The sequence below is a fragment of the Dendrobates tinctorius genome, unplaced genomic scaffold (assembly GCF_039654945.1).
Source record: "Dendrobates tinctorius isolate UK_male_01 unplaced genomic scaffold, ASM3965494v1 ptg000232l, whole genome shotgun sequence".
In the NCBI taxonomy this organism is placed as follows: Eukaryota; Metazoa; Chordata; class Amphibia; order Anura; family Dendrobatidae; genus Dendrobates; species Dendrobates tinctorius.
Genome location: NW_027361899.1, coordinates 15,732,938 through 15,747,930, shown reverse-complemented (window position 1 = coordinate 15,747,930; position 14,993 = coordinate 15,732,938). Strand labels below are relative to the sequence as shown.

General features: G+C 48.2%; 1 protein-coding gene across 1 annotated transcript in view; it reads left to right on the top strand.

Annotated features, from left to right (window-relative positions):
• The window catches only part of LOC141060083 (calpain-13-like), a 134,437-nt gene that overhangs the window by 101,192 nt on the left and 18,252 nt on the right, over positions 1-14,993 (top strand). Inside the window, 1 exon segment of the mRNA XM_073556360.1 lies at positions 298-366. Within this exon segment, the coding sequence (XP_073412461.1) occupies positions 298-366 (69 nt within the window).

Below are 14,993 nucleotides of genomic sequence, written 5' to 3'. Positions count from 1 at the left end.
CGGCTTCATCTGTGGTGTGTGCTAGAAAACATGATACATTGGTCTCCAGCTGCTGCAGAACCTCTTCGGGAAGAGTGAAGCGGTTGCTTTTTATTCATTAGTTTACAGTAGCAGAAGATTCACTGCGACCCCTGTGTGTGACTGCAATCTAAGGAAAAGAGCAAACGTATGTGAAAACAAAATGGAATTGTAGGGACCGTGATGGTACAAAGAGGAAACTAAAAGGTAAAGATCGTTCTCCGATGTTACAGCGCCATCAGGTGGACGCAAGAAATATGGCACTTAACGAAATCTTAGCTGAATGCTAATGGAAGACTCAGTCTGAACGAATTTGGCCGCCTATGGAAACGTCTGAATATGTGCAAGGTAAAATAAACTTCCCTCACCTGCATAATAACTGTCTGTAATTTATACAGTGCCTCGCGAAAGTATTCAGCCCCCTGGAACTTTTCATCCTTTTCCCACATAACATGCTTCAAACATAAAGATACCAAATGTAAATTTTTGGTGAAGAATCAACAACAAGTGGGACACAAATGTGAAGTTGAATGAAATTTATTGGTTATTTAAGAAATTTTGTGGATATTGAAAATCTGAAAAGTGGGGCGTGCAATATTATTCGGCCCCATTACTTTCAGTGCAGCAAACTCACTCCAGAAGTTCATTGTGGATCTCTGAATGATCCAATGTTGTCCTAAATGACTAATGATGATCAATATAATCCACCTGTGTGTAGTGTTGAGCATTCCGATACCGCAAATATCGGGTATCGGCCGATATTCGCGGTATCGGAATTCCGATACTGAGTTCCGATACTTTTTGCATATTGAATACCAGAATCGGAAGGTCCCATAATGCTATGAGCCAGTTTGATTTGATTCAGCCAATGAGGAATCCTCAGAAGTGTGGGCACATCCTGTTAGGCATGTAGGCATGTTAACTAATGGCATGGCTGTGATTGGCTGCTGAAATGATGTCATGATGCACTATAAAAGCCGCCGCCGCCATTTTGGGTTCACTCTGAATCATCGAATCATAGAATCGTAGAGTTGGAAGGGACCTCCTGGGCCATCTGGTCCAACCCCCTGCTCAAAGCAGGATTCGCTAAATCATCCCAGTCAGATGTCTGTCCAGCCTCTGTTTGAAGACTTCCATTGAAGGAGAACTCACCACTTCTCGTGGCAGCCTGTTCCACTCATTGATCACTCTAACTGTCAAAAAGTTTTTTCTAATATCTAATCTGTGTCTCCTCCCATTCAGTTTCATCCCATTGCTTCTAGTCTTTCCTTGTGCAAATGAGAATAAAGTTGATCCTTCTACAATGTGACAGCTGTTGTGAGTTCATTTTCCCCTTCACCACTGAGGCCCGATGAACTCCCTCTTCTGGTAAAGAAAGGTAGTGAGCCTGATTATCAAGCACCTGAGCCTAATGATGATGACTGGCTGAGTGGAGTTACTGACTGGATATAAGGCTGCCGACGCCCTTCTGCCCTGCGGGTGATTTCTCTGAGGGATTCTTGGAGACCAGTCTGAATTCCTGCTCTTCTAAAGCTAAGTTTTCTGCTCTGCTTTTTGCATTTGTGCTTTGACTTTGTTTTGCTTTGTTTTTCTGGATTTCTGCCATTCCCTGCTGGGGTGAGCTGAATTCCTTTAGCTCTGTCTTCAGAAAATACCTGAGTGCTGATATAGTTTTTGAAGCCTAGCTGCTTCAGGGTCTTTTTCCATATCAGCCTGTTGGCTTATGTCTTTGATAGGGTTTTGGCAGATTGCAGACAGCAACCTTCCTTTCCTGTCCTGTTTAGTTAGCTTGGGCCCCATCGTTTGCTCAGCCTATCTTTCTATCTGTGTGAGTGTTCTTTCTTCTTGCTTCACCGTCATTATATGTTGGGGGCTGCCTTTTACTTTGGGGTCTGCTCTGGGGCAGTTTAGATTTCCTTTTCTGTCTTTAGGCTATTTAGCTCTCCGGCTATGATCGAGGGGTCTAGGGCACCGTAGGAACCCCCCACGGCTACTGCTAGTTGTGTTGATAGGTTCAGGGGTCTGCAATCTGATAGTTGCCAACTTCTCTGGTTTTCTGGACGTAGCTTCTATTTTTGTGTCTGCCTCCTACGGTGACTCGGTCATAACAGAATCACCCGCAATACCGCAGATCCTAGGGTACTCAATAGCAGGAAAGAATTGTAAAAAAAAAAAAAAAAGAAAAAAAAAAGTGTGTATATTTTTTCCTCTATATCTCTGAGGCCGTAGGGGGAATTTTTTTTTCTCTCAATGGAGATAAAGCAATTGTCTGATCGTGTGGAGCAGCTCGCTGCGGAAGTGCGGGGAATTTCCACCTACCTTGCTCATTCACATGCTGCTGAACCCAAAATTCCTACACCTGATGTATTTTTTGGGGATCGGTCTAAATTTTTGAATTTCAAAAATAATTGTAAATTATTTTTTGCCTTGAAGCCTAACTCGTCAGGGAGCTCTGCACAGCAGGTTAAAATTGTCATCTCTTTGCTGCGTGGCGATCCCCAGGATTGGGCGTTTTCTTTGAAACCAGATGATCCTATTCTGACTAATGTGAACGCATTCTTTCAAGCCTTTGGGTTGTTGTATGACGAACCTAATGCCATTGATCAGGCTGAAAGGACCCTGCTGGCATTGAACCAGGGTCGAGATTCTGCAGAATTGTACTGTCAAAAATTCCGAAAGTGGGCGGTACTTACTACCTGGAATGATAATGCCTTGGCTGCTCTCTTTCGGAAGGGTTTGTCAGAAGCCGTAAAAGATACTATGGTGGGATTTCCTGTTCCCTCTGGTCTTGACGATTCTATGTCATTAGCCATTCAGGTTGATCGGCGTTTGCGCGAACGCAAAACTGCACGAGAGGTGTTGCCACCTGTTGAACAAATGTCTGAACCTATGCAATGTGATAGAGTTTTGTCCAGAGAGCAGCGTCAGGAGTTCAGAAGGCGTAATAAGTTGTGTTTTTTCTGTGGAGATGCCTCGCATATTATTTCTGTCTGTCCTAAACGAGATAAACGATTTGAACATACGTTTTCTGTTGGTGGTGTTCAACCTAAGTTTCTTCTGGCTATTACTCTGATCTGCTCCCTGTCCACATTTTCCGCCAAGGCTTTTGTGGATTCGGAAGCAGCCCTAAACCTAATGGACTTGGATTTTGCTAAACGTTGTGGATTTCCGATGACACCTCTGCAGACGCCTATCCCTTTGAGGGGGATTGATGCTACTCCTTTGGCGAAAAATAAACCTCAGTTTTGGACCCAGGTGGTAATGCGGGTCGCCCCAGACCATCAAGAAAATTGCAGATTTTTGGTGTTGCATAATCTGCATGATACCATTGTTCTGGGGTTTCCCTGGTTACAAATTCATAATCCAGTTCTGGATTGGAAATCTGTGTCTGTTGTGAGTTGGGGTTGTCGGTGTGCCTTTAGTGAGGCTCCGGTGTTTTCCACCTCTCCTCAGTCGCATGATGTTCCTGATTATTTGGCGGACTTTTATGATGTATTTAGTGAGAATGAGTCTGCGTCTCTGCCTCCTCATAGGAGTTATGACTGTGCAATTGAACTGAGCCCGGGGTGTAAATTCCCCAAGGGTCGGCTCTTCAATTTATCTGTACCCGAGCACGAGTCTATGCGATCCTATATTAAGGAGGCGTTGGAGAAGGGTCATATTAGACCATCCTCGTGCCCTCAACAAAATTACTGTTAAATATCAGTATCCGTTACCCCTGATTTCTGATCAATTCTCTAGAGTTAAAGGTGCTTGCTGGTTTACCAAGCTTGACCTCAGGGGGGCGTATAATCTTATTCGCATTAAGCATGGGGATGAATGGAAGATGGCGTTTAATACTCCGGAGGGACATTTTGAGTACCTGGTGATGCCTTTTGGGCTCACTAATGCCCCTTCTGTCTTCCAGTGCTTCATGAACGATATTTTCCGAGATTTTGTCAATAAATTTTTGATTATCTATCTGGATGATATTTTGATCTTCTCCAAGGATAGGGATTCTCATGTGGAACATATTCGGACTGTGTTCCGGATCTTGAGGGAGAATTCCCTGTATGTCAAAGGATCTAAATGCCTTTTTGGAGTACAGAATGTTAGGCGTCGGATTCCTGGCACTGCACAGCGGGAATCCAGAGCCAGACATCCTGCGGTCTCCCATTCTCCTCCGACTGCTCGGACTCCTGCTCAGCAATCTCGGCGAACCAGGCATTCCCCGCAGACTCGTTCTGTGAGCCTGGATGTTGCTGCCACCTCTGGTGCAGCAATGGTAGCGCAACCTGCTTTGCAGGGAACTGCTCCTGAGGCTAAGTCCTCGTGCCGTGCTACTGGGCATGCCCGCAACTTGTCCTCTCAGTGGAGAGCAGGGGTCACATGTGCAGGTCCTATGTCGGATCTGATTGGTCCTTCCTATAGTACTGGAAGGTCCCGGAAGCGCATGGCTATAAAAAGCCCGCATGGCGGCTCGGCCATGCGCTAGTGTAGCATATTATGCTGTGTGTGTATGGTGATGGATGCATGGACTGGTGACTGACTTATTATGAAACCCCTTCCCTTGGATATTACGAATGGTGACAGTATGTTGGGTTAGTCAGCTCCAGATTGTGGCAAGCTACACGCCACTGAGCCTTCCTCACCTACACTAGCGTCCGTTGGCGCCCGGCTCCTCCGGCACCGTCGCTTAGCGGCTTCAGTTACGGTCGCGCTGCAGTAGCAGCAGCTTTTGGTGTTCGCGGCTGCGACGCCACACGTCGGCTGACCTGTGCAGCTAACAGGTTCAGCCTTCACGTCTATTGTATATTCAGGCGTCTCTGTGACTCAACAGAGTCCGCCCTCAGGCTCTCGGGTGACGTTAACCCGAGCGCTGTATCGCACTCCTAGCGTATCTGCCATTGTCCAGCAGCGGTCTTCTCACCTACCGCACGGTGGACCCCGGGCGGCGAACGCGCCTCCTATTATTTATATCTGGTGCGTTCCGCCGACCCTAACATTACACTAGCGCCAGGGTCTGGCTGGCAATGGCAGACGTGCAGCAGCTGCAGCGCTACATTCGGCAGCTGGAGAGCAGGTTGGCGGCTATTGAGAGCACCAACTCAGCTGCGAATGCTGCGCTGGCTGCTGCTCAGACAGTCGCTGAGGCTGTCTCACTTGCGCCCACACTTTTGCCCCTGCCGACAATGTCTCGCCTCCCACTCCCCGATAAGTTTTCGGGTGATAGTGCCTCCTGTAGGGGATTCGTTAGTCAGTGCTCCATTCAGCTGGAGTTGCTGGCTGCACGGTTTCCTATGGAGCGGGCTAAGGTGGGATTTATTGTCTCTCTGTTGTCTGGCCGGGCACTACAGGGGGCCACGCCATTGTGGGAACGTGATGATCCCGTTGTACAGGGGGCTGCTCAGTTCCTCGCGGCTCTGAAGCAAGTCTTCTTGGGACCACGGGTCACACACGATACGGCTCTCCAACTCTTATCCTTAACACAAGGGTCACTTTCGGTTAGCCATCATGCTGTCCAGTTTCGGACACTGGCTTCCGAGTTAGAGTGGCCGGACAAAGTGTTGGTCCCGGTGTTTTGGAGAGGCCTGGCTGAGCACGTAAAAGATGCTCTAGCTACTAGGGAAATTCCCACCAGTCTGGAGGAGTTGATCGCCGTTTCCACCCGCATTGACCTCCGCTTCACGGAGCGCGGGTTGGAAAGAGCACAATCCAGACGCAGGGTTAATTTGGCTCCCACCTTTACTGAGCCGCTGATATATCCCGCACAGGAGCTCCCTGCCTCTGAGCCTATGGAGGTGTCTCGCATCGGCATTAAGTCACGTCCGATGCGGAGCTCTGTGCGCTGTTATCAGTGCCGACAGTTCGGCCACTCGGCTGGCACATGCCCTCAGCGGCCGAAAAGACGACCACGTTCAGTAGCCGTAGGTGGTGGTCAGTCCAAGGTGGGACCCTTTTCACCCAAACCGGTGTTCCGGGGTACATTAGATAGTGGGTCCTCCTCCTGGGAGGCAGAGGTCACCCTGGATTCCGGGGCCGAGGGGATCTTTATGTCCTCGACTTTTGCCCAGAGACACGCTATCCCTCTGGTGTTACTCTCCCAACCTCTGACCATCAGGGTGGTAAATGGGGCACCGTTACCATCTCAGGTGACCCATCAGACAGTCCCACTCGGACTCTCTATTTCACCCTCACACCAGGAGACTCTGTCCCTGCTAATTATGCCCAATGGCATCGATCAGGTGCTCCTCGGAGTTCCCTGGCTTCGTTGCCACTCCCCTCATATTGACTAGGCTTCGGGGAGGATACTGGGCTGGGGCAAGGACTGTGAGGGAAGGTGCCTGAGGGGCAGCGTTCAGGTGGCTTCCACAGAACTGCCTGCGGATCTCTCCGCGCTCCCCAAACCCTACCACCAGTACGCGGACCGCACCGTTCCTATGATTGCCCGATTGATCTCCTGCCAGGCACAGAGCCTCCCCGAGGCTGTGTTTACCCCTTATCACTCCCTGAGACGGAGGCTATGTCCCAGTATATCCGGGAGAACCTGGCTAGGGGTTTCATCAGAAAATCGGTGTCACCAGCTGGTGCCGGGTTCTTCTTCGTACAGAAGAAGAACGGAGAGCTACGCCCCTGCATCGACTACCAAGGTCTCAATGCCATCACGGTTAAAAACAAATACCCCCTACCGTTGATCTTGGAGTTATTTGACAGGTTGCGGGGGGCCCGGATCTTTACTAAATTAGATCTGCGGGGTGCATACAACCTGATCCGCATTCGCGAGGGAGACGAATGGAAGACAGCTTTTAATACCAGGGATGGCCATTACGAATACCTGGTTATGCCCTTTGGTCTTTGTAATGCGTCAGCTGTCTTCCAAGATTTTGTCAACGACGTCTTCCGCGACATGCTCTCTACCTCGGTGGTGGTCTATCTGGATGACATACTCATCTTTTCGCCAGATTTGACCACCCACCGGAGAGACGTCTGCAGGGTCTTTGACCGTCTGCGGGCGAACTCGTTATTTGCCAAGCTGGAGAAGTGCCAGTTTGAGCAGGAGTCCTTGCCGTTCCTGGGCCATATCATCTCGGCCCAGGGGCTGGCCATGGATCCTGCCAAACTACAGGCGGTAATGGACTGGCAGGAACCCCATTCCCTCAAAGCGGTGCAGCGCTTTTTGGGGTTCGTAAATTACTACCGCCAGTTCATACCACACTTTTCCACACTGGTGGCTCCTTTGGTTGCTCTCACCAAGAAAGGAGCTAACCCCAATGCTTGGTCAGAACATGTCTCCAAGGCCTTCTCGGCTATAAAATCACATTTTGCTGGCGCTCCCATATTACATCGTCCCGATGTGGATAAGCCGTTTATCCTTGAGGTAGACGCTTCTTCCGTCGGTGCTGGAGCAGTCCTTTATCAAAAGGATGCTCAAGGTCGCAAGCACCCCTGCTTCTTCTATTCCAAGACCTTCTCACCGGCGGAGAAAAATTACTCCATCGGCGACAGGGAGCTGCTAGCCATGAAGTTGGCCTTCTCTGAATGGAGACATCTCCTGGAGGGAGCCCGGTTTCCCTTTCTGGTATACACGGACCATAAAAACCTGGTCTATCTACAGACGGCCCAACGCCTGAATTCCCGTCAGGCCAGGTGGTCGCTCTTCTTCTCACGATTCCGCTTCACCCTCCTTCAGCCTTCACGTCTATTGTATATTCAGGCGTCTCTGTGACTCAACAGAGTCCGCCCTCAGGCTCTCGGGTGACGTTAACCCGAGCGCTGTATCGCACTCCTAGCGTATCTGCCATTGTCCAGCAGCGGTCTTCTCACCTACCGCACGGTGGACCCCGGGCGGCGAACGCGCCTCCTATTATTTATATCTGGTGCGTTCCGCCGACCCTAACACAGGATTTCTTTTTTGGGATTTATTTTGTCTCCATCAACTATTGAAATGGACCCGGCCAAGGTACAGGCCATTTACGATTGGGTTCAGCCCACTTCTTTGAAGGCCCTCCAGAAGTTTTTGGGTTTTGCTAATTTTTATCGGAAATTTATAGCAAAATTTTCTAGTATTGCCAAGCCATTGACTGATTTGACTAAGAAGGGTGCTGATGTGTTAAATTGGTCTCCGGAGGCTGTTTCTTCCTTTCAGGAGCTGAAGCGATGATACACCTCCGCCCCGGTTTTGCGGCAACCTGATGTCTCACTTCCGTTCCAGGTAGAGGTGGATGCTTCTGAGATTGGTGCAGGAGCTGTTTTGTCCCAAAAGGATCCTGTAACATCTAAAATGAATCCCTGTGCTTTCTTTTCCCGAAAGTTCTCTCCATCTGAACGTAACTATGATGTGGGGAATCGGGAACTGTTAGCCATGAAATGGGCATTTGAGGAGTGGAGAAATTGGTTGGAGGGAGCTAAGCATCAAGTCGTGGTCCTCACTGACCACAAGAATTTGATTTACCTAGAGTCGGCTAAGCGCTTGAACCCTAGACAGGCTAGGTGGGCCTTGTTTTTTACACGTTTTGATTTTGTGGCTTCTTTTCTTCCTGGAACTAAGAATGTCAAGGTAGACGCCCTCTCTAGGAGCTTCTTTGCTGATTCTCCTGTGGTGACCAAGCCTGCTACCATCTTAGGCGAAGGGGTAGTTCTTTCTGCCATCTCGCCTGATTTGAGACGTGCTCTGGAAGAGTTCCAGGAGGACAAACCTGAGCATTGTCCCAGTGGAAAGTTGTATGTTCCTGACCAGTGGAAGAAGAGAGTGATGTCTGAAGTTCATTGCTCTGCTTTGGCTGGTCATCCAGGTATTTTTGGTACTAGAGATCTGGTGAGTCGGTCTTTTTGGTGGCCCTCCTTGTCTCGTGATGTCAGGAATTTTGTGCAGTCCTGTGGGACGTGCTCCCAGTCTAAATTGTGTTCTCGCTCTAGTGGGTTGTTGATGCCTTTGCCTGTCCCCAAGCGGCCATGGACCCATATTTCAATGGATTTCATCTCTGATATGCCTGTCTCTCAAAGGATGACTGTTATTTGGGTGATTTGTGATAGGTTCTCTAAGATGGTTCATCTTGTACCACTCCCTAAGTTGCCGTCTTCCTGTGAGTTGGTGCCCCTGTTTTTGCAACAGGTGGTTCGCTTGCACGGGATTCCTGAGAACATTGTATCTGACAGAGGAGTCCAGTTTGTGTCTAGATTTTGGAGAACTTTCTGTTCCAAGCTGGGAATTCAGTTGTCCTTCTCCTCTGCTTTTCACCCTCAGACCAATGGGCAGACAGAGAGAACAAACCAGACCTTGGAGTCATATTTGAGATGTTTTATTTCTGTTGATCAGGATGATTGGGTTTCATTTTTGCCCTTGGCCGAATTTGCTTTAAATAATAGAGCTAGTTCTGCCACTTTGATGTCACCTTTTTTTTGTAACTTCGGGTTTCATCCTCGATTTTTTCAGGGCAGGTGGAGCATTCTGCCTGCCCAGGTGTTGACACTGTGGTGGAGAGAATGCACCAGATCTGGGACCAAGTGGTGGATAAGTTTTCTCTCTCCCAGGAAAAGGCCCAGCGGTTTTCCAACCGACATAGGACCATTGGTCCCCAGTTTATGGTTGGTGATATGGTGTGGTTATCATCAAAAAATATTGCTATGAAGGTGGCTTCTCCTAAGTTTAAGCCTAGATTTATTGGACCTTACAAGATTTTGGAGATTATTAATCCGGTCTCTTTTCGTTTGGCTCTTCCTGTCACATTTAAAATCCATAATGTGTTCCATAAGTCTTGGTTGAAGAGGTTTGTTGAACCTGTTATTCCGGGGGTGGCACCTCCAGACCCTGTATTGGTTGAAGGTAACATGGAATATGAGGTAGAGAAAGTACTGGATTCCCGTCTGGCTAGACGGAGACTCCAGTATTTGGTTAAGTGGAAGGGTTATTGTCAGGAGGATAATTCCTGGGTCTCTGCCTCTGATATTCATGCTAAAAGATTGGTGCGTGCCTTTCATCGGGCTCACCCTGATCGCCCTGGTGGCGTGGTTGAGGGTTCGGTGACCCCTCCTCAAGGGGGAGGTACTGTTGTGAGTTCATTTTCCCCTTCACCACTGAGGCCCGATGAACTCCCTCTTCTGGTAAAGAAAGGTAGTGAGCCTGATTATCAAGCACCTGAGCCTAATGATGATGACTGGCTGAGTGGAGTTACTGACTGGATATAAGGCTGCCGACGCCCTTCTGCCCTGCGGGTGATTTCTCTGAGGGATTCTTGGAGACCAGTCTGAATTCCTGCTCTTCTCAAGCTAAGTTTTCTGCTCTGCTTTTTGCATTTGTGCTTTGACTTTGTTTTGCTTTGTTTTTCTGGATTTCTGCCATTCCCTGCTGGGGTGAGCTGAATTCCTTTAGCTCTGTCTTCAGAAAATACCTGAGTGCTGATATAGTTTTTGAAGCCTAGCTGCTTCAGAGTCTTTTTCCATATCATTCTGTTGGCTTATGTCTTTGATAGGGTTTTGGCAGATTGCAGACAGCAACCTTCCTTTCCTGTCCTGTTTAGTTAGCTTGGGCCCCATCGTTTTCTCAGCCTATCTTTCTATCTGTGTGAGTGTTTTTTCATCTTGCTTCACCGTCATTATATGTTGGGGGCTGCCTTTTACTTTGGGGTCTGCTCTAGGGCAGTTTAGATTTCCTTTTCTGTCTTTAGGCTATTTAGCTTTCTGGCTGTGATCGAGGGGTCTAGGGCTCCATAGGAACCCCCCACGGCTACTGCTAGTTGTGTTGATAGGTTCATGGGTCTGCAATCTGATAGTTGCCAACTTCTCTGGTTTTCTGGACGTAGCTTCTATTTTTGTGTCTGCCTCCTACGGTGACTCGTTCATAACAGACAGCCCTTTAGATATTTGTAGACAGCTATTAAGTCTCCTTTCAGTCTTCTCTTTTGCAAACTAAACATTCCCAAATCCTGCAACCTTTCCTCATAAGACAGGGTTTGCAGACCGGTCACCATTCTGGTCGCTCTTTTCTGAACTTGCTCCAGTTTGTTGATGTCTTTTTTAAAATGTGGTGCCCAAAACTGGACACAATATTCCAGATGAGGTCTGACCAAAGAGGAGTAGAGGGAAATAATGACTTCACGTGATCTAGACTGTATGCTTCTGTTAATACATCCTAGAATTGCATTTGCCTTTTTTGCTGCTGCATCACACTGTTGACTCATATTCAGTCTGTGATCTATTAGTATACCCAAGTCTTTTTCACATGTGCTGTCACTTAGCCCTATTCCTCCCATTCTGTATATGCTTTTTTCATTTTTATTGCCCAGATGTAGTACTTTGCATTTCTCCCTGTTAAAAACCATTCTGTTAGTTGCTGTCCAGTTTATTTATATCATTTTGAATCCTCTCTCTCTCTTCTCTAGTATTAGCTATCCCTCCTAGCTTTGTGTCATCAGCAAATTTAATCAGTTTACCCTCAATTACTTCATCTAAATCGTTGATAAAGATGTTGAACAATACAGGGCCCAGGACTGAGCCCTGTGGTACCCCACTTGAGACATTCTTCCAACTGGATGTGCAGCCATTTACGACCACTCTTTGGGTCCGATCACTAAGCCAGTTATGAATCCACCTAACAGTTGCTTTGTCCATTCCATACTTAGTAATTTTTTTAATAAGGATTGTATGAGAGACTTTGTCAAATGCTATGCTGAAGTCAAGATATACTATATCTACAGCATTTCCTTGATCCACCCAATCAGTGATTCCGTCATAGAAGGAAATTAAGTTAGTCTGACATGACTTATTAGTTACAAACCCATGCTGACTCTGTTTAATCACTTCATTCTTATCCAGGTACTGACATACATGTTGTTTAATAATTTTTTCAAAGATCTTTCCTGGTATAGAATTCTGCTGTGAATTCAGTTAGGGACAGGCTGCTGTTCAAGACTCTGAGGGACAGTTAGAGATAGCGATTTGCTATATAATATTGTGCTTTACCCAGGCTACATTATCAATCACTGTAGCTTTCTTTTGCCTTGCAGCGCTGTTCACAGCTGTCTGCAAGGTCTGTGTGAGTGCAGCTCACGCTGTAGTGTGTCCTGCAGCCACCTCTGGTTGTAGGCCACTCAGCGTGCGTCACTGCCTCATACATATTTTTGTTTTATTGCTGCTCATTTTTCATTAACTCTCCTATTAGTGTGCATCCATCCGTATCCATATACATTGGTTGCAAACACTATAGGAGTAGACAACGGAGCCTTTCTGCAGCCTTTCAGTGCTAGTGCCCAGTTCTCTGCACTGTTCACGGCTGTCTGTGAGGTCTCTGTGTGTGAGTGCAGCTCACGCTGTAGTGTGTCCTGCAGCCACCTCTGGTTGTAGGCCGCTCAGCGTGCGTCACTGCCTCATACATATTCCTTTTTTTGTTTTATTGCAGCTCATTTTTCCTGATTTTTTTCTCCTATTAGTGTTTTTCCATCCGTATCCATCTACATTGGTTGGTTGCAAACACTATATAGGAGTAGATAGAGGAGCCTTTTTTCTGGCTTGTGCCCTGCAGCCGCAGCCAGATTAGTATTAGCCTATTTTTTGGAGCCTCATCTATTGCATTGTAGGTTACCTTCCTGCATTGTAATTGCTCCAAAAAGTTTGTGATACTATCGGTTTCACATCTTTGGTCACATCCTTTTTGTTTTTTTGAAAAAAAAACATGTAAATAAAGTTCACTAAACACTCCACTTGACAGTTGTGTAGGCCACATTAGCTCATATTAAAGTGTAGTCCACACACTTTATAAAATTAGTGTTTCTTATACCTGTTAGCAGCTGTTCAGGAATAAGCACACTAAGCCCTAGTAGTACTTTTCTGCCTATCTTTATCAGTCTACCAAGATGAAGTAGGCAAGGGAGTAAGGCACGTGGTCGTGGTCGTGGGGATTATGCAGGGAGAGGATGTGGGGATTCTGCAGGGAGAGGACGTGGGGATGCTGTGCCTGCTGCGGGCACCAGTGACTCAGCATCCCCCAGTTTTACCAGGCAACAGTCCTTTATGTGCAGCTTTGTAGGACCTCACCGTACCCCACTGCTGCGGGAGGAACAAATTGAAGCTGTAGTCGGATGGATGGCAGCTAACGCATCGACTTCAATTACTTCCACATCCTCTCAGGGCCAGAGCACCGAAGTGCAATCATCTGTCTCTTCACCACATGCCAAATTGCCCAGGCAGTCAGAGAGCCCTGGACAGGAGCCATCTCTACTTCTGATCTCTGAATCTGTTGGCTTGGAAACAGGGGGCCAGCCAAGCCGCATTCTAGAATGTGAAGAAGAGGGAGTATGCAGTGATGCGCAATTGCTTTGTCCCTCTGAATCTGAAGAGGCGGGTGGGCCAGTGCCTATGGTCAGCACACCTCAGTACGCATCAGATGATGAGACTCCGGTGCCACTTTCTGGTGCGTACGTTGCTGGCGAGACTACCCAGGAGAAGCAGGTGTTTGAAGAGTGGAGTGTAGATGATAAGTTCCTTGACCCTTCATGGCGTGAAGAACAGGAAGGTGGTGGGAGCAGCTCTGAGGAAGAGATTCCCCGAAAGGCCAAAACAGGAGGGAGAGGGAGGGGGCAGACTTGGTTGCCTGTAGCCTCCACTTCGGCACCCATTAGGAGCATTCCTCTTCCAAAACCCAAAACGGGCACTCCCAAGACTTGCAGTGCGTGGTAATTTTTTGACACAGTTGCAGATGACATTTGCTTTGTCAAATGCAAGCTGTGTAATCATAAAGTCAAAAGAGGGAAAAGTGTCAGCAACCTGAATACCACAAATATGTGGAAACATGTGCGGACCAAGCACGAGGTGGAGTTACACAGACTCACTGAAGACGTAGGCCAACGTACAGCACCACCTACCACCTCTTCAGCTTGTGGTGTAGCCTCTTCCTCCAGCTCACACACAGCTGGTTCGGCTTCCTCACAGGATTGCCATGGAAGAACCTCTGGCACTGTTGTCCAGAGACCTAGTGACATTCCACCCACAGCACCACGTTCCCAGTCCTCCTCACACTCCCAGGCCACTCTACAGCCATCGGTAGCACAGGCATGAGAGAAAAGGCGGCCATACTCGGCAAACCATCCCCGAGCACAGGCTCTGAATGCTGGCATTGCAAAACTACTGGCCCTTAAAATGCTCTCATTCAGGCTGGTGGAGACTGACACCTTCCGTAACTTCATGGCATTGGCAGTCACACAATACACCGTGCCCAGCCGCTTTTATTTCAGCAGGCAAGCCGTTCCTGCCCTGCAAAAGCATGTGGAGGGAAAAATAAAACATGCGCTACTAAACGCCGTCAGTAGCAAGGTCCACCTGACCACCGATGCGTGGACCAGTAACCATGGACAGGGAAAATACCTTTCCCTCACTGCAGATTGGGTCAATGTGGTGGAACCGGGTACAAATCTGGAGAGTGGCGCTGTACGTGTTCTGCCAACTCCAAGGATTGCAGGAATCCAGTCTGTACACATTGACTCCTCCTCATACTCCAGTTCCTCTGAATCAGCACTGCAGGAGCCTGTTACGACCGATATGAGCACAGCCGTGGCCAAACGTCAACAGGCCGTAGTGAAATTAATTTCTATGGGGAATCGAAGCCACACAGTGCAGGAGCTCTGGAATGCCATCAAGCAGGAGAGCGACATGTGGCTTGTGCCAGCGAATCTCCAGCCAGGCTTGGTAGTGTGTGACAATGGCCGAAATCTGGTGGCAGCTCGGGGCCTAGGCAACCTCACTCACATCCCATGTCTGGCACATGTGCTCAACTTGGTCGTGCAGAGCTTTCTGAGGGACTGTCCCGATCTTGATGCACTGCTGCACAAGGTCCGCATAGAGTGCGCTCACATACTAGTAGTGGGAATGTGGACAGAGCAGGAGACCTTGCCGGACACATAATCAGGGGATCAGCTGACGTTACTGAACCCCAGTAACACAGGAACAAGTGTTGATTGTGCAGACGGCACTTCAGAGCAGCAACTGGCGGTGTTGGAGGCCAGGGT